The 23,476-nt window shown below is 50.6% G+C and overlaps 2 protein-coding genes across 2 annotated transcripts in view; both read right to left on the reverse strand.

Annotated features, from left to right (window-relative positions):
• Positions 1–23,476, reverse strand: part of LOC129061500 (adhesion G protein-coupled receptor E2-like) — a 68,078-nt gene that overhangs the window by 1,592 nt on the left and 43,010 nt on the right. The window lies entirely within an intron of this gene.
• Positions 715–22,014, reverse strand: LOC129061369 (adhesion G protein-coupled receptor E2-like). Its single transcript, XM_054561999.1, has 18 exons — positions 21,984–22,014; positions 19,531–19,584; positions 19,109–19,336; positions 16,455–16,610; positions 11,425–11,571; positions 11,296–11,342; positions 11,129–11,206; positions 10,032–10,209; positions 9,834–9,941; positions 9,448–9,671; positions 8,705–8,884; positions 7,314–7,511; positions 6,798–7,033; positions 3,215–3,281; positions 2,849–2,940; positions 1,755–1,923; positions 1,560–1,670; positions 715–735 (listed from the first exon to the last, which is right to left on the reverse strand). Exons 1-18 carry the CDS (start codon positions 22,012–22,014, stop codon positions 715–717), a joined length of 2,325 nt encoding a protein of 774 aa, XP_054417974.1.

Consider the following 23,476-nt stretch of genomic DNA (forward strand, 5'->3'; position numbering starts at 1 on the left):
ATGGCCTTCATTTGCATTTATATGGTGACTGAATCTAAGGAATGAATGCTATTGCCTAGGAAGAAAGGATTTAATGAGAATTGAAGTTGTTCTGGAAACAATCCACTGGATGAAGGAATGAAGGAAAGAGAGAAAAGAAGAAAGACATGAAGGATAGGCAAGGAAATAGAATCTAGACAGGATAAGGATGGTGTGTTTCATGAGAATCAGTGATAAATAGTGTAAGGGGTTTCTGAGAGGCCTTTAGGGACATGGAGATCATTGTAAACCTAAGAAATATTTGCTTTGGTGGAATGATGGAGGAGAGAAGGCATATTCACATGATTTCAGAGAGTAAATTTAAAGCAAGGAAATAGAGACAGAGAAAAATGAACTCTTGATATGTAAGTAGCTAGAAGGAAAAGGTATGCCAAGTGATACATGATTGTAAGATGGAAAAGAACCGAACATGTTTCTATGACAATGGGAAGAATACTTTTCAGAAGGTGAAGGAAGGATGAAGGGGGAAATAGAGGAAGAAAGTTGAAACAGGAAGGAGAGTGAAAGGATGTGAACAATAAAATAAGAATAATTGATGAGGTATGTATGATGGGATTCACATGCAGTTGGAATAGCTGTCTCCAGGGAAGGGAAATAGAGGTGACGACACGGCAACGTGAGGAGGCTGCACACTAACGTGTGCGTGGTGCGGTGAGAGCGTGCAGTTCACAGCCATCATGGTGACTTGGACTTTCTCTGTGGAACAGGTGGTGAGAGTATTTGCTGAGAGAGGGACAGGAAATAGAAGATTCAACTCTGAAACCAGTGCTTGTGGAGGATGGTGAGCAGGTGAGAGAAATGAAACACTTACTGGGAACATAGTAGGGCACTTTGACTAGGAAAGAAAACTCGAGAGGTTCAGTGGAAGATGAAAGAAGAGGGGAGAAATGTAAGTAAAAGAACTATCCATTTCTAAAAAAATGTTTTTATTAAAAAGAACTTAATAACTAAGCTAGTGTTGGTTCTTAGTAATTACTGCCAGGAATTTTCCCATGCACTTATAGCTTCTCCTTCCTGGTGATACAGTGGGTGGAGGGTGCTGAAAATAATCAGGCAGCCTTCCTAAGAATGTCGAAAATGAAAACAAACACATATTTCTGTTTAATTCTTAAATATGTACATCATTTTCCCCATCTTTGTCTTTTGTTGGGTGGTGCCGAGTGACCATGAAATAGAGGTGGATAAAGGATAAGATAAGGTGGCTCTCAGAGTGGAATGTGCATCCCTGCTTCAGATCATTGGTTCTGGCTCATTTAGAAAAGCAAGCATGGCACTAGGCAGGTGTTCAATAAGACTGCTAACATGTGAAAGTCAAGATGAACACACTTCCTAAAGAGTAAGAGCAAAATACACATTTTTTAACAGAAACTAATGCTAATGGTTAAGGGTTAAAGAGTAAAGCCCGTGGGAGCCATGATAGGACAGCCCCTGCTATATACCCAGGGTGTCCCGTGTGATGGGCATGAGCGACCCTAGTGGATCTGTTAGCCACAGGCTCTGGGAACAGGGCGTGACCTTACCCTGATGGGCCTGTAAGCGTCAGACGTGGCCCTGCTGGAGAGGGTGTACTTCTCAGAGTCCGCTTTGGCTTTTCTGACCCCTCCCAACCATTTCCTGTATTGCTCCCGGACCTGCAGAGGCAAAGCACGCCCTGAGTCAGCTCACTGAGAGCAGTGAGAACGGAAAGGGTGTGGGTGGGGGTCGGACTGTGGTACCTGCTGGCTGAGGAGGCAGTACACCAGGAAGATGAAGACGCCCTGCAGGCTGTTGATGATGGTGAAGAGATAGGCCATGGCGCGGGCAGCTGGGCCCACCTGCAGGACTCCCAGACACCACGTGCAGCCCAGGATGAAGAGCTGGGCCATTGCTTTAAACGTCAGCATCCTGGGGAGGAGGAGAAGGGAGGCCCGTGGTGCACCCAGAGCAACAGAATCAAGGCCCCTCTCATCTCCACCCCACGGATGCTCCTGCCCGCCTGCCCCTGTTGGTGATGGGTTCACAGACTGAGCTGTGTTCAGCTCTGACCTTTCCTGTCAATGACTCCCCGCAATAGAAATGTCGTTCTGGTACTAGATGGCATTTAGACTGGATTGAGTAGGGTTGTCACACTACATAATGTAGGTTTCCAAAACTCTATAAGGCTCAACGGTTTTATTAAACCAACGTTGCTGAGGCTGTCCTGTGCGTCAGGCAGGCTCTGTGCTGGGGCCTGGGCGGTGAAAGTAACAGAGGCAGGATCCTATTTCACAAAGCTCACAGGCTGTCCAAATCCCCAATACAACCAAATACTGTCGTGCAAAACTTAGAGAGGATACTGATAGGGACCTACGAGAAACAGTATTGAATTTGCACAGGAGTTCCTGGAACAAGGCACTGCCTACACCTCCTGCAATAGGATTTTTTTCCAGACAGAGAAATATGCAGGGGCTGAGGAGGAGCCTGAACTGACAGGGGTATGGAAGTGTGGGCTGGGTGGTGGGAGGAGACTCAGATGTTCCCAAGTGCATGCAGGTCCTTTGTACTTTGGTCATAGGACTGCTGACAAAAGTCCAAAGAATGTTTATCAACCACCATCAGTTCTTCCTGCTGCTGAGGGAGTGACAAGCTGGGGTTAGAGACGAGCACTGTGGCCCGGGAGTCGGCCGCACACCACTGAATCCGGGCTGGCGGCCAAGGAGGATCCATGCATCTTTCTACACCAGGTTCCCTCCGGAGCCCGGAGGAAGGACCTCAGGGGCTGCTGAAACACACAGACTTGCTATTGGGACCACACGAGACTCTGGGGACGTCACCCTCTTCTCCAGCTTACCTTGTATTGCGCAGGGTGGACACCTCAGTGTTGAGGGAAGAGAGTTTGCTTTTCAAAATGCAGAGCGTCATCAGAAAGAAAGCTAGATTGACCTTCGGGAACAACAGAACGGTGAGTGAGTACACCTTTAACTTGTTGTCTCTAGCCGGACCTGTCCAACAGCAATTCCTCACTTTAGTAGGTTTCGCATGTAGTAACAGTGTCAGAGTTAGTAGTTTTAGGAGCAGCCTTAGAAAACCAAAGCAAACCCATCAGAACCCAGGGAAATTCCTGCTCCAGTCATTCCCCCCTCCCAACACCCTGGTAATTCTGCTCCTCTGATGAGCCTCAGCTGAGCGTTAGGGACGCTCCGATGGCCTCACGCACAGAGATGATGGCGCAGACGGGTCCAAGGAAGCCCCATCGAAATCCCTTTCCTGGGTGGAGCCAGCAGCTGAGAGAGAGAGAGGGAATAAAAAAATGCATTGGTCAATATCATGTGATCTCACTCCGAAGTGGACACTAATGAACAAAATAAACTAATGAGCAAAATAGAACCAGAGACATAGGTACATGGAAAAGACAGACAGCTGTCAGAGGGATGGGGGAGGTGGGGACTGGGCGAAAGACGGTGAAGGGATTAGGAAAGAACACACATGAAGGCCCCGCGGACACGGACAACGGTGTGAGGATAGACTGTGGGAGTCGGGGGAGGGCCGTGTAGAGGGGGGCAGAGGGAGAAAACTGGGACAACTGTAACAGCATAAACAATAAAATATATAAATTATAACATAGATTAATAAACAAAAAGAAAAAAGAAAATAAACTCCAGAATGCAAAAAGAAAAAAAATGCATTGGTTCTTCGAAATATGGAACAATTATGTAAACCCATTCACTGGTTCATTCATCAACAATTACTGAGTGTCTCCTCTGTATTAGGCTCCGTGTTGGGCTCTGAAGATTCAGTCATGAAGAGTGTAAACATGGTCTTAAGTCCCACACAAATCACATCAGGCAGGAGGCGCACAATCAGACACACTGCCCAGAAAAAGAAAAATGGGTGGCTAAGAGAAAGTTTCATTGGATGTCATGCTTAGTTTAGGGTCTAGGAAATCAGCATGGTCAGGGAAGCATCCGTACGGAAATTACATTTGAGCTGAGACTGGAGCAATGCGTTGATGTTACTGAGAAGGTGTTGATGCACAGGAGGAGTCTCTATGTGTGTGAACAGTTCTGAAAGTCCTGGGAATCTACCATGACTTAATGGGCTGTTCCTGCGCTAGTCAAGTCACAATTTTCATCTGCTATAACACCTATCTACAGAATTTCTTTAAATTATGGCTTTTATGCGATGTATTTCACATGCCAGAGATTTCACCCATTTAAACTGCACAGTTCAGTGACCGTTAAAAAACTCACGGAATAGTGCAATCATCACAATCTCACTTTACAACATTTTCAACTGCGAGAGAGAAAATTAAAACTCCTCAAAAAATTCACACTAGCAGCCAGTCCTGATTCCTGCATCCATGCACCTCACTGCCCACCACAGCCCCACGGCACCATTGATCTGCTTTCTGTCTCCACGGACTTGCCTGTGCTAGACATAAAGGGAATCATACGATATGTGGTATGTTATGATTGGAGTCTGTCACCCAGCCAATTGTTTCCAATCAAGGTTCACCATCTTGCAGTATAATTTCATGGCTGAATAATATTTTTAATTCCTTTTTAATGGCTAAATAACATTTTATTGTATAGCTATGTCATTAAGTTTATCCACTTATCAATTAATGGACATTGAATGTGTTTCCCATTTTTGGCTATTTTGAATAATGCTGCTGTGAGTCTTCACGTATAAGTATTTTTGTAGGCATGGATTCCCTTTCTTTTGGCTATGTACCTGGGATTGGGACAGCTGGGGCAAGTGGTAGCTATGCGTGTGCAACATCTGAGAAACTATCAAACCATTCTCAAAGTGGCTGCACTATTTTACATTCCAAAGAGCATTGTGTAAGGATTCAAATGTTTCTACATCCTTGCAAACACTTGCTATTTTCTGTCTTCATTTCAACCATTTAATCTAATTGCTATGAAGTGACATCTCATTTTGATGTTTTTGATTTTCATTTTCCTAATGACTGAAGAAGTTCAGCATCTTTTCATGTGTCTGTTGGTCATTTGTGTGTCTTCTTGGGAGAAGTATCTGTTTACCGGCTCTCCCCTTTTTCTAATTGGATTGTTTGCTTTTGTGTTGATGTTGCATTGTATGAACTCTTTATATATTTTGGATATGAAGCCCTTATTAGAGGTGTTGTTTGCAAACACCTTCCCCCACTCAGTAAGTTGCCATTCAGTATCTACCAGAAAAATCTGAAAACATTTATTTGCAAAGATATATGCATCCCTATGTTCATTGCAGCATTACTCACGGTGGACAAGATGTGGAAACAACCAAAGTGCCCTTTGATACATGGCTGAATAAAGATGTGGTACTGACATACAATGGAACACTACTCAACCCTAACAAAAGATGAAGTACTGTCCTTGCGTCAGCATAGAAGGATCTTCAGAATACCATGCTAAGCGAAATACTTCAGAAAGAAAACGTCAAGAACCATAGGATTTCACTCATATGTAGAATACAAAACTGAAAGCCACAAAACACCAAACAAGACAAGCAAACAAACAAAAATTCATAGACACAGACAACAGTATGGTGGTTACCAGAATGGGCGATGGGAGGAGGCAGTAAGGGTAAACAGGGTCAGTGTATGGTGATGGCAGGGAGTTTGACTTTGGGTGGTAAACACACAATGCAGTATACAGATGATGTGTTAGAGAACTGTATACTTGAAACATAGAATATTATTAACCAATGTCACCACGCTAAATTTAATTTTTAAGAAATTTTAAACTTGTACATATATGTTTATAGCAGCATCTTTCATAGTAGTAAAAAATGGAAACATTCCAAAGGTCTTTCAACTGATGGATGAATTTAAAAAATGTGGAATATCTATGTAATGGGATATTACTTAAAAACACCAGCAACAATAACAAATAATGGGGTCATAATACTAAGTGTAACATGATGAATCGTGAGCACATCATGCTAAGTGAAGGGATCCGTTACAAAGATGATATGTATGATTTCGTTTTCAGGAAATATCCAGTATAGGCAGGTCCCTGGAGATTCCTGGTTCAGGGGCAGGGGTGGAGGAGTGGGGAGTAGGAATGGGGAGTGCATTTTCGGGAAGTTGAGAATGTTGTGAAATTTGATTGTGGTGCCGGCTGCACCACTCTGTGATTATTGCCAAAACCACTGCTCTGTACTGTCTAAGGGAGGGAATATTATGGTATTTGAAATATATTTCAAAAATGGGCAAAAGCATTAACCTAGTATTAACAGCTGAAATTAAAAACATGAAGCTCTGCAGCTTGACTCCCTGGATTTGCATCCCAGCTCTGCTACTTGCAAGCTGTTCACGTTTGAGCATTTACTTAAACGCACTGTGCCTCAATTGACTTATCTGTAAAATGGGTCAAATTGCGGTGTCTACTTCACAGTACTGGTGTGAGGAAGAATTCTGCCAACTAATATAAAAACAAGAAGAAAAGTGGCTGGCACAGAGTAAGCACCATGCAAATCTCAACTATAATACAATCTGTTCTTTAAATTATTTAAAATAGCCCTACTCTTCCAAATATGAAATCAGAAGCTCCTATAGGATTTAGACAAAGAGGCAGGTTAAATTATTTCCAATAATCTCCTGAGCACTGTTGTAGATTTTACCTTTCTTATCTCAAGGAGAGGTTTAAAGTCACTCTCCTTAATCATTTTAAAAGATGCCCTAAGGGTTACCACTTGTTGTCTCTATTAATATGACCTGTCATAATCAAATGCTATGTTGGTATTACAAAGGGAATAGACATGGTGAAGAAGATGAAGTCAAAATCTGCCCTTACCGGGCAGCTGTTCCATAAAGGTGAGGCCTGGAAGCTGCAGAAATGGCCACAATCACAGCCGGGACTCCGTAGCCCACAGGGAACATGAACTTCTTCATGAACCTGCTCACGCTGGAGTAGTTGACCGCCGTCAGGTTGCGTGCGGTGAGGAAGAGGTGCAGGCTCTCCAGCAGCAACCAGGTGAAGGCGGCCAGGTAGAGGTAGTGCAAGGCACCCGCGATGATGGCACACAGCACCTGGGGGAGAAGTTAGAGTTACCAGGTGGGATACTTAGGGAGGAGCACGGCCCCAGGACCTCTCCCAAGCCTTGCTATTGGGGAGACCTCGGTTGTCTATGAAGGGAATGTCCAAAGAGAGTGTGGCCTCTGGTTGGGCCAGTCAATGTGAAATTGGCCTCTCACCCCTCTAACCTTCCCAGAACCCAAGGACATTTTATGAAGGGGTCTAATGCAGCATGGTCCCAGAACTCAGCCTTTCCTGGACAGGTCCGAGGGTCCTCTGGGACGGCGTCAGTACCTTGTCCTCAGTTCTGTTGATGGCCGTGAGGAAGAGCAGGTGCGCCAGGAAGAGGCAGATGCAGAGCTGCAGGTGGAGGGAGGTGCTGGTGTTCTGGATGGCTTTGCACAGCAGGAAGGTGAGGGCCGCCAGGAGGAGGCACAGCAGGGAGAGGCTCAGCCCCACCTGGGTGATCACAGCCAGGGCGGCATCCTCCTCCTGGGACCAGCAAAGAGGAGACGTAGGTCACACTCTCCTGCTCTGGGGTAATGGGCCTTCCACCACTTTTATATGGGTGGGGGCGGGGGAAGGGGACAGGTGTGTTTGGAGGATGCTACAAAATTAGAAACGGAGGAGGCAGGTAAATTTGTGATAATCATGGATACTGTTATCATTTTGAGGGGTTCTGAACTCATTAATTGAGACCCCAGAAATACTGAGATATAGGAGAGTCTTCACTCAAGACCAAGCCCTGGAATTCTCAGGGTTTATTATCTTTCAGACTTCTGGGCATGACTAAGCTACAGGTCACCATGTGAGGGTCACCGACGCACACAGCTCTGTGTTGTTCTGTGACCGAGTCTGCACCTGGAGGCTCGATCCAGGGATCAACTCCCACCCCGGACTCACTCACCTCGTCCCTGCAACACCTGTTCCCTGCAGGTTAGATCCTTGGGGAAAGAAGGAAAGTACTGTGCTCTGATGGCTTTTTTAAAAAGATTGAAATATTTCCTGCCTATTTTTTCAAACCATCTTAAATCCATGAGGAGAACTTCAAAAAATACATATTAATTTTAGTATAAGTAGGTGAGAGAAAGAGTCAGGGAGAAAAAAACAAATGTGAAAAATGATAAAGAAAATGGAGGTAAAATGTTTAAAGTATTATTGACAGTTTCTTTCATTTCCTTTCTAACCTTTTATTTTAATATGTTTAGGAGAGTAACACAGAGAAGGGAGCGTGACCTCCCAGCGGTGGTGCGACGGGCACGCGAGTGGGGCGGGGGCCTGCGAGCGGGGCCTGGGGCGGGGCCTGGGGCAGCCCGCTACCTGCCTGTCCGGCAGCAGCCCTGAAGGTCAATGGCCCATCGGGCGGGGTCTTGCTCAGCTCTCTCAGGACTTGCTGCCGGCCACTGAGCAGGCTCAGAGTCCGGTAGTCAAAGAGGGGCACTAGCTGGGGATGGGGGAGCCTCCAGTGCCAGGGAAGACTGTTTAGTTGCTGAGTCATGGCGACATGATCTGTGGTTCCCAGGGAGGGGTCTGGAGTAGGGGTGGGGTGGGAGAAGGGTGGCATGGGCCAGGTGGGCTGTGCAACCAAACAGAACCACTTGGGCCACAGCATCAAGAACCAGCTGCTTGTCTCAGCTAAGCCAGCCTTTGGCCTGTGGGCCTTGAGGGTGGCCCTGGGCTCTCACCTCCATGTCATAGTAGGCCATGAGAATGGCAAAACTGCTCAGGTGGCTGCATCGGCAGGTGGTGCTGCCATTCCCGCTGCCCAGCTTCCGGCAGCCTGTGGTGGCCCAGTACCCGCCACTGTCCTTGTCACCCTTCCAGAAGGCGCAGATTAGCTCCTGCCGTGGCCCGGACTTCTCCACCTGTGGGCAGGTGGGGTGGTTAGGGTTAGAGGTTAGTGTCAGGGCTGGAGAAATGAGAAAGGGCTGCTTTTCACCGACAAGTATTTACTGAGCACCTGCCCTGTGTGCCAGCCAGGGGCACAGAAGGGAACAAAGCAGGCACAAGCCCTGCCCTTGTGGGGCTGATGTGCTCACTGGGGACACAGACAGCAAATGATAAACCATAGAGATAAGTAAACGAGACAGTGTGTTAGAAGGTGCTAAGTGCTATTGGAAAAGAAGAAAAAGAAGCAGGACAGGAGAAAGGTGGGGCATCACTGATTACAGGTTGTCATTTTAAAAGGGGGGGAGGCCTAAAAGAGAAGGTGGCATTTGAACAAAGACTAGAAACAGGTAAAGGACTGAGTCACGTGAGGGAAAGCTGTCCCAGGCAGGCAGCACAGTAAGTGCAAAGGCCCTGGGGTGCATTTCAGGAAGCAGATGACTGGCCGCAGGTGGGAAATGGAGACGGTGGAGGGGCCGCCATGACATTGGCTATGGGGTGGACAGTGGGGCCGGTTCCCCCTCCCCACCCACGGACTCACAAGGTGGGAGAAGGAGAAGTCGACAGGGGAGTCTAGTTTCTCCGTGTCCTTGTTGCTCAGAAAGACCGTGTTGACAGCGGACAGGAGCCTGGGCTGGTCACCACTGACGGGACCTTCGTGCATCTTTTCCAGCTGGACTTTCTCCTCAGGGTCCAACTTCAAGGACGCATTGGCCAGCAATTTCTTCATGTTTCGGCTGGAGAATATGCCTGCCACGGTGGGGCCTGGGGGACAGACAGGCTGGCTGCCTTTACTGCCCTCCCTCCTCCCTCCTCAGATGCATAAATTAGGCGTTTCCAGTTGTTACACATCTGGAACCTCACCCCCTATTCACGCCCAGCTCTTCCGGCCCCCCCCAGGAGGCCCCCTCAGGCTCCCGCTGTTACCAGACTCCCCGACTCCAACTGCCTCAGCCCAGTTCAGCCGCATCCGGGCGAGGCTCTGGCCCACGGTGACAGTTCCGTTCCCTTGCTCCCGGATCATCAGGGACAGCTCTGAGGGGAGAGGGGCAGTGACGGGGGCTCTGGATGCAGGGTAGAGCCCAGGGCTGGGGCGGGGCCTCACCTGTGAGGAAGAGGCCTCACCTGTGTCCGAAGGGGAACGGTAGGTGAAGGAGGCTTCAGGTATGGCCTTGGCCAGTGTCCTCAGAACTTCTTCGAGCTGTGACAGCAAGTGGGTGGCCACGCGGTGCCGGTCAGGGAGGGCCAGGGCCTCCAGGTCCCCAGGGTCTTCCAGTAGCTTGTCCAATGACTTGATGAGATTCTGGGGGTGATGGGTGACAGCTGCTGGGTCACTGAACCACAGGAACCTCCCAAGGACCCTGATCTCAGTCCCTCACCAGGGGACACACCAGAGAGCCACCCAGGTTGCCTAGGGGACAGGCATGGGGGAATAATCGAAACACTGCGGTAGCCAGAAGACAAGTAGGAGGATCGAGTGCAGGCCTGTGTGCACATATAACACGGCACTTAACAGTTATCAGTCATTGACATGTGCGGGTTCTGTTCTAAGTCTGCACCGTCCAGAACAGTCGCCCGGAGCCGCATGTGGTACCATGTTGAAGTGATAATATTTTGGATCTGTTGAGTTAATGTAATCTTCACATTATTTCACTTTTTACTTTACCTTTTTTTTTTTTAATAAAGCTACTGGAATATTTAAAATGACATCAGAGGCTCATATATTTCTACCGGACTGAGTTCATGTGCTAAAATTTATATCTAATGCTAACTGTGTTCCAGGCACTATTCTTTGAGCCTCTCTTAGTTCATTGAAACCTACACAACCACTGTATGGAGTAGGAGACTGAGATCCACCCAGAGCAAGTTACTTCCTGAGGTCACAGAAGAGAGTGGTTGGGGTAGGTGGTGGGGGGCGGTGGGAGGTGAGATTTGAACCTTTGTGGGTCAGCTCTGGAGGCAAAACTCTCACTTCCTCCATTCTGTAGCCATTACATCCCCCTTGACTGTGAGTGTGCGTGAGGGCCCTGCTCCAGCCACTGGGGGTCCCAGTGTACGTCTGTGTTAGTGTGATGGGGATGTACATGGTGTGTGTATACTGTGCACACAGCCACACGGGTTTGTCCGATCGGAGGCCCTTGCTTGGGCTGCCTCACTCACTTGGAGGCGTCACCCAGCCAGCCCCACACTGTCCTGAGGTCCCCCCACAGTCCGGCCCTTACCTTGATGGTGTCCTGGGGCGAGGCAGGCTTGAAGTCTCTGCTGAGATCCTGGACTTTTTCAAAGAAGCGGGAGAGACTCTGGGAGAGAGGAGATGTGGGGGTCAGAGAGCCTCAAAGCTGGTGCGGGAGCAGCAGCAGGGAAATCAGCCCCCGCTGGAGTCTCTCACCTGGCTCTTGATCCCAGGGGGAGGGGTCCAGGCGGGGAAGGAGATCTCTGCAGGGGACAGAATTGAGGCACATTAGGTGTGAGAGTGTCTGTGTGCATTGGAGGCGGGGTCTAAGATCAGGCCAGGTACCTTCGCACTGGGTAGTCCTCTGTTTATTCAGAAACCCCGGTTTGGGCACCCAGCCTGGGAGGCAGTGGCATGTGTATGAGCCCTGAGTGCTGACACAGAAGGTGGAGTTGTCACACGGATGCCTCCAAGAGCTGCACAAGTCCGCATCTGGGGACATGAAGGAGGAAATCAGGCCTGCCTGTCCCAGCCAGATCAGGCCCCTCTCCTCTCCGTGCCCCGCCCCTTGCCCGTGTTAGTGCCCCCAACCCCACCACTTGGCTGGAAGTGATGACACCTGGTGACTGCACATCCCTGAGTGGTGGATGCAGGTGTTACAGGAAGTGTGCAAAGGCCTGACACGTAGTAGGTGAGCCCAACACAATTGTACACGATCTGAGATATTGAAATACCGTCATCCCAGTTAGTGATTAGCTGCTGCCTGGCGTCCCCCGGAGTCTCCTCTTGACACCCCAGCTCCTTACTCAGAACCCCCCCGGTCTTTTCCAATGTACCCTCAGAGAATTAATGCCTGGCACCACATGGCACCCACAAATCAATCTGCTCTGGGCCTGTGGGTGCCATTGAGTATTTGATGAGATGGTTTCACTCGTGGGCCATTGGGTTTGAGTGGTAGATCTGAACTCCGAACCTTCGCAAATAGTGTTGTTTGGGCCACTGGGGGACCCCGGAGCTGGCTTCCAGCCACGGTGGCAGTGGCACTCGTAGCTGCCCGGGATGTTGACGCAGCCCGTGGAGTTGTGGCAGGAGTGTTGTCCCGAGCTGCATTCATCCACGTCTGAGGACAAAGCCCAGGCGTCAGGCCCTCTGTCTCCTCAATTGCGCATCCCCCCCCGCCCCCTCGTCTCTCACACACCTCAGCCGTACCCACCAAGGACACCTCACGACATCCCGCTTACCATCCACCCAGCCCCTCAGTGTACAATTTAGTCATGGCAGTTCCTCCTTTAAAAGCACCGCTGCTCAGAGAGTCCCTGCAAACTGGACAGGGCCAGAGTGTGCCCGTCAAGTGTCACCCCAAGGCTGGGTGCCCTCCCGTGCGGTGCAGGGTGCATGGGGGTGGGAGGACGTGCGATGATGCCTGTCTAACCAGGGAGGCTGTGGCACCGGCAGCGCTCCCCGAGCTGGGCTGTGTGTAGGCACGCGCCGTCGCCCCGAGCTGCACTCCGGCCCTTGTCAGAACAGAACCAGGAGCTCGGCCCTGCCCGGCCCGGGCGCCCACTCCTCACTGCCAGCACTGAGGGCACGCCGTGGCTGGAAGCGCGGCGGCCGCTGCTCGGAGAAAGCCAGTGGTGGCACCTTGCTTTAAGCTGGCCCGGCAAAATAAGGAGGTGTGGCATATTTATGAGATCTGAACTGCAAACCTTCACAGACGGTGCTGACCGGGCCACTGGGGGACCCCGGAGCTGGCTTCCAGCCACGGTGGCAGTGGCACTCGTAGCTGCCCGGGATGTTGACGCAGCCCGTGGAGTTGTGGCAGGAGTGTTGTCCCGAGCTGCATTCATCCACGTCTGAGGACAAAGCCCAGGCGTCAGGCCCTCTGTCTCCTCAATTGCGCATCTCCCCCGCTCCCTCGTCTCTCACACACCTCAGCCGTACCCACCAAGGACACCTCACGACATCCCGCTTACCATCCACCCAGCCCCTCAGTGTACAATTTAGTCATGGCAGTTCCTCCTTTAAAAGCACCGCTGCTCAGAGAGTCCCTGCAAACTGGACAGGGCCAGAGTGTGCCCGTCAAGTGTCACCCCAAGGCTGGGTGCCCTCCCCGTGCGGTGCAGGGTGCATGGGGGTGGGAGGACGTGCGATGATGCCTGTCTAACCAGGGAGGCTGTGGCACCGGCAGCGCTCCCCGAGCTGGGCTGTGTGTAGGCACGCGCCGTCGCCCCGAGCTGCACTCCGGCCCTTGTCAGAACAGAACCAGGAGCTCGGCCCTGCCCGGCCCGGGCGCCCACTCCTCACTGCCAGCACTGAGGGCACGCCGTGGCTGGAAGCGCGGCGGCCGCTGCTCGGAGAAAGCCAGTGGTGGCACCTTGCTTTAAGCTGGCCCGGCAAAATAAGAAGATGTGTCAGCCGTGGCTGGCATGGCTTAGTGGATTGAGCGGGGGTCTGTGAACCAAAGAGTTGCAGGTTCTATGCCCAGTCAGGGCACATGGCGAGGTTTCGGCCCTGGTCCCTAGGAGTCGGCATGGGAGATGCAACCACACATTGATGTCTCTCTCTCTCTTTCTGCGTCCCCTCCCCTTTCTCTACAAATAAATAAAATTAGATCTTAAAAAAGAAGAAGAAGAAATTTGTCATATCTACGTGATCTGAACAGCAAACCTTCACAGACAGTGTTGACGTGGTCATTGAAGGACCCAGGAGCAGGCGTCCAGCCAGCGCGGCAGCGGCACTTATACATGCCCCGGGAGATGACACAGTTGGTCGAGTTGTGGCACGGGTTTACTCCCGAAGGACATTTTCTCACATCTGTAAACATTACCAGAGAATAAGCCTTCTCTCTTCTCATTGCGCACACCCTTCCTACCTCTTCTCTCAACTTCCTCAGCAGTACCCTGTGCTAAGGGACACCTTACATCATCCTTTTGATCAGCTACCTGGCTTGTCAGGATACAATTTCATGATGGCATCCTGTTAAAGCACCGTAAGCTCACAGTGTCCCTTTAAAGTGGCCAGGGACGGACTGTATGTGCGCAGGTGTCATCCCAAAGCTGGGTCCCCTTCTTGTGCAGTGGATGGTGGGCGAGGGTGGGGTGATATTTGATGAGCTGCTTCTAACCAGGGAGGCTTGGGCACTGGCAGCGCTCCGCGAGCTGGGCCGTGGGTTGGGGCTCTGCCGCCGCCAGAACTGCACTCCGGCCCTTTTTAGAACAGAACCTGAAGCTCAGCCCTGTCTCACCTGGGGTTCCCTCTCTTCTCTGCCAGCACTGAGATCGCACCATTTCTGAAAGTGCTGCCGCCCCTTTTCAGATAAAGCTCGTTGTGGCAGCTTCCTTTCAACTAGCTTAGCAAAATAAGAAGTAGTGGCTTGTTTATGAAATCTGAACAACAGACCTTCACAGACGGTGCTGATTGGTCCATTGGGGGACCCCGGAACTGGCGTCAAGCCAGGGAGGCAACGACACTTATAGGTTCCTGGGATGTTTACACAGAAGGTGGAGTTGTCACAGGAATTTTGCCCCGGGGCACATTCATTCACATCTGAGGAGAAAACCAGAGCATCAGACCCTCCTTCTACTCACTATACCCACTTTTCACTGCCTGGCACTAACGACCTCACCGTTAGTACACAGGCCACCACCTGGTGACCATCAACTTCACCCTAAAACACCTCCCTGCAAGATGGCCACGGCAGAGACCAGAGTCTCCCGTTCATAGGTAGCAAACCCAGGAGGGAAACTGAGTTGTGGGCAGGACTTTCTAACAAAACACTCCTCCCTACTCCCTCTTGGGACCTGGCCATGTTCCCTTTGTGGGAACAGGAAGAGACACATCCCTTGGCTTCTTTGTGACATGTGGAGAAGGGGAAGTGACAGAGATGCTCACAAGTGCTGCACAGAAAACCCCCAGTGCAGAAGGCCATGCCACCTCACTGCTCTGTCACAGGACCTGTCAGGGAGGTGAACCCTTGGGCAGGGCCTATAACACGGCAATAAAAGAAGAATAAAATCTAGCGATTTGAAACAGCATGGGTGGAACTAGAGGGTATTATGCTAAATGAATAAGTCAGAGAAAGACATACCATATGGTTTCACGTATATGTAGAATCTAAAAAACAACGCAGCAAACAAACGAAAGAAAGGGAAAGCAAACTCATAGAAACAGAGGTCACATGGATGGTTGCCAGAGGCAGGAGCATGGAGACAGTGAAAATGGTGAAGAGCAACATAGTTAATATTGTGCATTAAGGTCCCACAGTGACAAATGGTTAGTAGACTTAACGTAGCGGGCACATGGTGAGGTATATAACTGTGTGGGAAGTGGGGCTGGTGTGCAGCGGTCAGCACGCAGCGGGGAAGGACTTTCTTCTGATTTATTTGAAGGTGTCCCCTGGACTGGCAGGAAGTGGAGAGAACCCACCTGTGAGCAAGGCCAGCAGTGGGCAAGGGCTGAGTGACTGGAAGGGAAGCTGGTGCTAAAGCCCAAGTGGTGACAGGTGTTTCTGTTATCTCGTCCCTCTACATCCCACCAGGAATGTAGCTCTGAGAACCTGAGTGGGACTCAGTCTCTCTCTTCTGTCCCCCAGTGGTCTGGGCCCCATGGTGCCTGGGCTGACCTCCTCGGGAGAGGGCCCAGCCTGAGACCGTGGTCCCCTGCGATGCCCTCCTTGTCATCTGCTCCTGATGGGAGCGTCCTCGCTCACTCAACAATCTGAGTTTGGAGCCGGGTCAGCGTCACACACCCACCACCCACACGACACCCTCCTCGGTCCCGGTCATCCGCCCTGCCTTCAGGTCTGAGAATTGAAATTGTTGGGGAGGGTCAGGGTGGGAGGGGCCTGGCTCAGGGGAACGGACGGAGGCGGAGCAGACACGGTGCCAGGAGGCATCTCCTCAGGTGGGGTTGCTGGCGAGGGGCAGCGCTGGCCCAGGACAGTGGCTCTGCCTTTGATCTCCCCTCCTCCCACGATGGTGGGTGGGAATCCTGGGCCCATCTGGCCTGGGGGTGTGAGAGCTCCAGGTGTGGCCCCGTCCATGCGGGCTACACGGGGGCAGGGCTAGCCCTGGCGGTCACTGACCGTGGGGGAGAAGATGGATGGTGCACTGGAACGCAACGTGCTGTGAGCTCGTGAAGTGTCTTAGTACCATTCCCCTCCTTGGTTCATAAAAATAAGATTCTAGGTTGGCAGGAGGGACAATCTGAACATCTGGAAGTGGCTCTCTGAGGAGGGTTCTGAGTCCTAGGGTTCAGAGAGGGTGGCTTGGGTGACCAGGTAGGCGCCCAGGATGGCCCTCCGATGCCAGAAGGAAGTGGGGCATTGACCCCAAACAGCAGAGACAGGGAGATGGAGGATATGGAGTCATTCTTACCTTCACACGTGTTCTGACTCTCGTTACTGAAATGTGTTGCCCCAGAAACAAGCCTGTAACCCGGGGAGCACACGCAGTAGTAGCGCCCCTCCGTGTTCTGGCATTCTGCCAGTTTCCCACAGGACACTGTAAAGGGGGCTTCACACTCGTTGATGTCTGAAACAAAGCGGGACAAGGGGTCACCTCCCAACGGTGGAAGTTCCCACAGGACTAAGACCCTGGCCCGCAGCCAGACGCTCTCATGGGGACTGGACAGGACACAGGCCCAGGGTGGCGCTCCTGGTGCAGGGCTGGGCCGGGCCGGGCCTGGCCAGACCGGCTGCTGCCGAGCCCGCTGGCCTCCCTGCTCCTCTTTGCCGTCTGGCTCCTCTGGGGACCCCCAGACTCACACACTCTGCTGTGTCCTGATGCGGTTGGAAGGGGGGCTGCACCCCCTTTCCAAGCCTTGGGGGGTAGACGGAGGCTCTGACTCAGCCCCACACCCTCCATGCGGTGCTGTTTGCACCAGTGGAGACCTGGGGGTGGCCTCCAGGCAGGGTGAGTGTGGCAGTGAAGGCCACCCTCAGGGCTGTGGTCAAGGAGGGAGTCGTGGCTGGGGGCCGTCGGGGTGACATCATCCTTCACAGCTGAGGATGGAGCCAGGTGTCGGGCCCCTGCCCATTGAGGCCTCCACCTGCCGTTACACAGGGTGGCCAGTGCGCCCCACCCCCCTCGTCAGGCTCTCCCCCAGCTCCCAATGTCAGCCCCTCTGCAGATGCCCTGGGGTGTTTCAGGGAGAGACTTCCTACTCCAGCCTTGAAGAAACTCCCCCTATCAGAGCCCATCAGAGATGTGAAATGAGGAAGCAGCATGAAACTGTCACAGCTGAGCCACTGCAGTGTTTCCTGTCATCTTATCTCCCTGTTCTCTAAACACGAGCGAGAGAGAGAGATGCCACTGGCCCAGGTTCCCTTTGAGTAGCTCAGGGACCCAGTGAGCAGGGGCAGGACTCTGCTGGCTGAAAACAATGACTCAATAAGAACCCCATACACAAGAATGAATCTAAACGCTGAGTCAAAATGGTAGGTCGTATACATTCCTACAGGTGACCAAAGACGTTGGCGCCTGAAAGGACTCTAGGACGGTGTCATGAGTCAGGGAGCGGGTCTCCCCGACATCAGGCTCCCCTCTCCACACCTGTGGGTTCCCCTTCCAAGTCCCCCAGCCCGGGCTGTGGCTGTCGGCAGCCAGCACGGGACAGGAGGCACCCGTGTTCATGCCCCGCCTGCGCATCGGGGCCTCTCTACCCCGTCTCAGATGGGGACAGTGGCTAGAGACCTGCCTTCGAATTTGAGCGGACGCGGTGGCGTCGAATGGGGGAGAGCTGGGAATGAGGGGAGCACAAGGAGAGGACTTGCCAAAGGGGAATCCCAGCCTGGCAGGGGGGCTCCCGGCTCGGGGCTGGGACGCAGGTACCGGAGCCGCAGGGCCTCTCCCTCGTGCACCCCGCCTGCAGATCTCCACCAGACACCCACCTGCGGAGGCACAAAGGACCAGCAACCCCCCAGGGCCCGGGGTGGGCCGGGCCCAGGTCACAGCCCCATCTTTTCATTTGCTCTGACAAAATCCACCTTTCTCCAAACGTAACATAACACATGATACTTAGGACACAAGACAAAAATGATAAAAGAGGGAACCAAAACTCACCCATAAGACCACTGCACAGACTACAGAATGTTTGGAGGTATTTTTCTTTTCCTCACAAACATATAAGGAGCACTCTTTATTCTAAATAAGTATACATCTCAGACAAATTTTGTGTTGATCAAGACCATTTCCTCTATAACATCCTTTTTACCCGTTTTTTAATTGTGGTAAAATGCATATAACATGAAATTTACTGTCTTAATCATTTTAAGGTACTATACTTTCATTTTGTGATCCTCCTTGGTTAAAGACTAAAAACTTGTTAGATTTAGGTCTTAGATTCTACCACTTTATTTCTTGTGGGATTTTGCACAAGTCGCTCACTGTCTTTGGGCCCAGATTTGATCCTTTAAGAAACCATCCGAGTTCTGCCGCCCTCACGGGCTGCCGTGACTCTGCGGTGGGGGCCGTGTCGTGGGCGGGCAGGGCTCCAGGGAAGCGCGAGCTGGTAGGGGAGCCTGAGGTTCCAGCTCTGGGTGTTTCTTTCCTCCCGTTGCTCCCATTATTTTGCCTCTTTCTTCAGGCAATGAAAATAATAGTAACAGTAACAGTAATAATAGCTACCATTTATTGACATTTGCTCCTTAGTAGTCTTTACCTTTTCTCACAAAGGTAATGTATAAATCTCAGTCCATTTATGTGAGGTACCTACAGTGATTACCCCCAATTACAGACAAGCAAACTGAGGCAAAGAGAGGAGACATTATTGCATTAGTGTCAGAGAGCCAGTCAGTGGCGGAGCTTGGTTTTGAACCCACACCACCCAGCTGCTCTGGGCAAGCTCTCAGCGCTCCACCTACTGATCACGAAACCTGGGAGTCCACTTCCCTCCTCCTTCCCGGCCCTGCCTCCTCTCCCTTATCCCTGACAAAATGCTCCTGTGCTGCTCTCAGGGATGACGGATCGGGGTGTCCCACAACCTCCCCCCACAAACTCTGTATGCCCTCCACCCCCCTAAACCTCTGTACCATCGCAGCTCTCCGAGGGGCTGGTGACGATCTCCCCAGATGAAGAGCTGAACCCCGGAAGACAGCGACAGGCAGTGGCGTTGACACACGTGGACTGCGGGGGGCACCACGGAGCACAGGCCGTGGAGGCAGGGGCTGTGGGGAGGGAGACCACGGTCAGAAGGCCCAAGTAATGCAGGGCGCCAGTGGGGGTCCAAGGGTAGAGGCAGGAAGGGAAGGAAGGGTTGGCTGCTATCAGAAGAGGAAGAGCTCAGAAAACCCTGCACATTTAGGTGGAAAAAGAGCTCTCCCCATTTTTAGAGGACTTTTCTGAGCCTCACTTGCAGATTAAGCCCCCTTTCCACCACTGCTTGGTGAGAGGCCCCAGACCCCAGTACGACTCCAATCTCACGTCACTAATGGGGACGGCTGGGCAGACTCACCTCCCGGGGCCTCGTCTGCAGCTCTGAATGTCAACAACAGCAGCACTGAGAGTCCTGGGGCGGAGAAAACAGAGAGCAGAGTCGAGCCCCAGTTTCAACCCCTATCCACATGGCCACTGCCCCCGGCGGCCATGGGCCTGGCGCTGCGGCCCACAGCTTGCGGCGTATCCCCAGGCCGCTGTTCTTCACTGAGAACTCAGGGCTCGGTCTTTGCCCTCCATCTCCCGGGGGCTGCCCGAGCTGGCAGTCACCAACAGACACAGTCCTCACGGAACCTGAGGTGCCACAGGTAAGGGGACAGAACATACTCACAGCTGATGACAGGGACACATCTTAGAAACCCCAACCTCTCCCAGGGGAGGGGTGCACCTTAAAGGAGAAAGTGGTCAGATTGGAGTCCGTTTCCCCAGACCCGGCTTCTTGTTCTCTGGCAACGGTGCTCATCTGAGAATTTGTCTTCAGGGATCATTTCCCCTGTTCATGCTACCCCTTCACAGAATACAAGAACAGCAGATTTCGGAGTGGGAAATCCCACAGCCTGCGCCCTAGCTCACAATGTCCACAGGGATCAGAGCCTTGGGTCAAGGGACGGGCGCTGATGAGAGTGAGGAGTGAGAACCAAGGCACCTGTGGGTAGAGACTCTGTCTCCTGGGTAAGAAGTCTCTCCAGTTAGAGAGCTGTGCCTTCTGTGCCTCCTTCCAAACGAGCTCCTGGCCTCCCTGTCGTGTACTGAGGGCTCAGCCTTTTACCTTTTACCCTCATTGCCCTGAGAATGAAGCACTGAGCGGCTTTGTGGCATCTAAATTACCATGGGTACTGAGGAATACAGTCTACGAGACAGGCAGTAATGAGTCTACCTGTTAGGGTCTACCAGCCCATCCCCATGAGCCATGAACCTGAAAAACATCTCCCTGTCTGTGTGCCCCTGTACACAGTCTGTCTTCTCAGGCGGAGACAAAGACGAATTCCTCTCCCGGGCTGTACTGCCAGTTCAACACTGTGTAAGTTGACAGAGGACACTCGGGGAGACAAATTCGGAGTCGGACATGCCCAAGGCTGCGTCCCAAACTTCCACCCGGTGGCTGTGCGGCTTTCCAATTGCCACCTGTTCTCTGAACCACAATTTCTCAATGCAGAATGGGTACAGGGCTCATCATAACAGGATGGGCATTATTGTGACTGCACATCAGTGAAGACTAGTAAAGGGCTAGCACAGAGCCTGGCACAAAATAAGCAGTCAATGGAAGTCAGGTAAGGGAAAGAGTAAAGGAAGAAAATGAAGAGCAGGGTTCCTTCCTGTCCCTGCTTTTCCCTTCCTGTTACCTGAGACACACCTGTGTCCAAGTCAGATCCAAGGTCAGGCAGAGTTACACGCTCACTTGGTTCTCCCAGGGGTCGGAGAGCAGACTTCCTCAGTCCCCCCGGCCCACGACGTGCTCCTCTTTTGCAGGTCTGGGCCGAGGTGACGAGGTGACTTGATAATATCAGTTTTTCCTGCATCACTGTTGTTATCCTTCAAGTATTTCCATGACACACATAAATTCTATAGACTAAACAATGGTGTGTACTTTAGCAAATTAGAGTTTTTCAAAAAGTTTCGTTATATACACTTCTGAAAAAAATTAGATTCCGTTGAGTTACAGTTAATATTTCATATGTATTTGGCCAGATCACAACGCCCAAATGTTTGCTCAAATCTTAGTCTGGTTGGTGCTGTGAAGGTGTTTTGATGAGATGCACTTTTAAATCAGTAGACTTTGGGTAAAGCAGATGACCCTCCATAATCTGGGTGGGCCTCATCCAATCAGTAAAAGCTGACGGGAGAAAAGAGACTGACAGCTTCCAAATAAAGGAAATTCGACGTCCAAACCGCCTTTGAACTTGAGATGCAACATGAAGCCTCTGCTGGGATTCCAGCCAGTCAGCCTGCCCTGCAACGTTTGCCTTTCCCAGTCTCCGCTATTTCATAAGCCCATTTCTTAATATAATCGGTACAGTAAGTCCTCACTTAAGGTTAGTGATACGTTCTTGTCAGTGCCGCAAATTGGCACATAGCAAAACCAGTTTTTCCACACGCTAATAGCTCTCCATAAGAGTTAGGTTCCTATGCATCTCTTCAATGTTATAATGAAATGGCATGGAACTCAATGATGTTATTGCAGGACCTGCTGTATATTCTGTTTCTCTGGGGAATCTGGTGGTAAAATGAGAAATCTCTGTTAAGGCCCCATCTTCACCCCGGGAATAAGTTTCAGTGTCTTTCTCCTTTCAACATTGATATAATTGAGTTCCTATCCTTCTTCAAAAGCTTCCTTGCTTTCCTTTATAGAGAGAGTAGGGAAACCAGAAATAAAGCAACAAACAGAGAAAATTCTCAAACTGGACACAGAGTTCCCCGGTAGCTTAAAGTTCCCAGACAGTCACCCGTTGCCACTGATATAACCCTACCTACCTGGCAGCAGCCTGAGATGCCCGTCTCCCATGGTGCAGACACCAGCAGGGCCAGCCGCAGAGAGCCTCTGACCCTGGTCTGTGAGTGTTACAAAGAATTCCTGTTTCAATGACACTGATGTCTCTGATTAGCTGATTTAGGAAACAGATAATCTAGATGCTTCCTCTCCCCTGTTTTCATCCCTGGCTGACTTCTTTAAAACTCACGAGTCTCACAAAACTCATGTGGTAGACAAATACCCTATGATCTCACCTTTAAGCGGAACCTAATCAATAAAACAAGCAAGCAACATGTAACCAGCAAAATTGAAATAAACCAACGGACAGTTCCAAGAGGGAAGGAGGGAGGAGATTAATGGGGCAAAGGAAGGGGAAGGGTCAAGTCAAGGAACAAGTATAAGGGACCCAAGCACAAAGCCAAAGTGGGGAAGTATTGAGGGTGGGAGGTGGGGGGCGGTGGGACAGGGGAAAGTGGTGGTGGGGAAATGGAGACAAGTGTGCTGGAACAAGAATAGATACATAGCCCTGGCTGGCGTGGCTCAGTAGATTGAGCGCCTGCCTGTGTACCAGTGGGTCACCAGTTCAATTCCTGCTTAGGGCACATGCCTGGGTTGGGGGCCAGGCCCACAGCGGGGGACATGTGAGAGGAAACCACACATTGATGTTTCTCTCCCTCTCTTTCTCCCTCCCTCCCCCTCTCTGTAGACATAAATTAATGAAATCTATTAAAAAAATTAAATAAATTTAAAAAAATAAATTTAAAATAAAAATGACAATAAGAAAGGTAAAAGATTTTTTCCCCACCATAATGGTTAAATATGACTTTTATTGGAAATTTTCGGAATCTCTAACCATTATATTTTAGAGGTTTAAAAAGTATTTACTACTGTTATTTTCAAAAGAGACTTAAGGTAGAATTAGAAAATTATATTTAAAACTGTTTCAAAGTTATGAAAGAAAAGGGATTAAATATCTTCCTGTTGATTGAACTTCAAACAATACCTCACAATTCTCCCTGTTAACTAGTTCCATAGAATTACGCATAAACTTCCCAAAAGCCTCCTTGAGGGTGATTTTTCTCTCTTTTTGATGTAGAAAGCACTCCCAAAGAGAAAGAATTACTCTACTGGTCTTTTTGGTCCCACAAAGGATTTTATCTATTACCTATTAACAAGCTTCTATATTTTTGTTTTAATTTGGACATAAATATAGATTCACAGAAAGTTGCAGAAACAGTACCAAGAGGTCCCGTGTGCCATTCACCCACGTTCCTGAAAGGCTTGCATTTCTATATAATGGCAGTCCAATATCTAAACCAAGAAACACATTGGTAAAAGGTGAAAGATTTATACAATCTGAAGAGACACCAGAGTATAAGAAACTGACATTGGTACAGTCCGTGTTCAGTCCATGTCGTATTCTCACATGTGGATTCCTGTAGCTGTCCCTGCCGCCGCCACCTGGATACATAAACATTCCGTCAGGAGGTTCAAG

The sequence above is a fragment of the Pteronotus mesoamericanus genome, unplaced genomic scaffold (assembly GCF_021234165.1).
Source record: "Pteronotus mesoamericanus isolate MK-2021 breed Mesoamerican mustached bat unplaced genomic scaffold, CSHL_Meso_final scaffold_636, whole genome shotgun sequence".
NCBI lineage: Eukaryota > Metazoa > Chordata > Mammalia > Chiroptera > Mormoopidae > Pteronotus > Pteronotus mesoamericanus.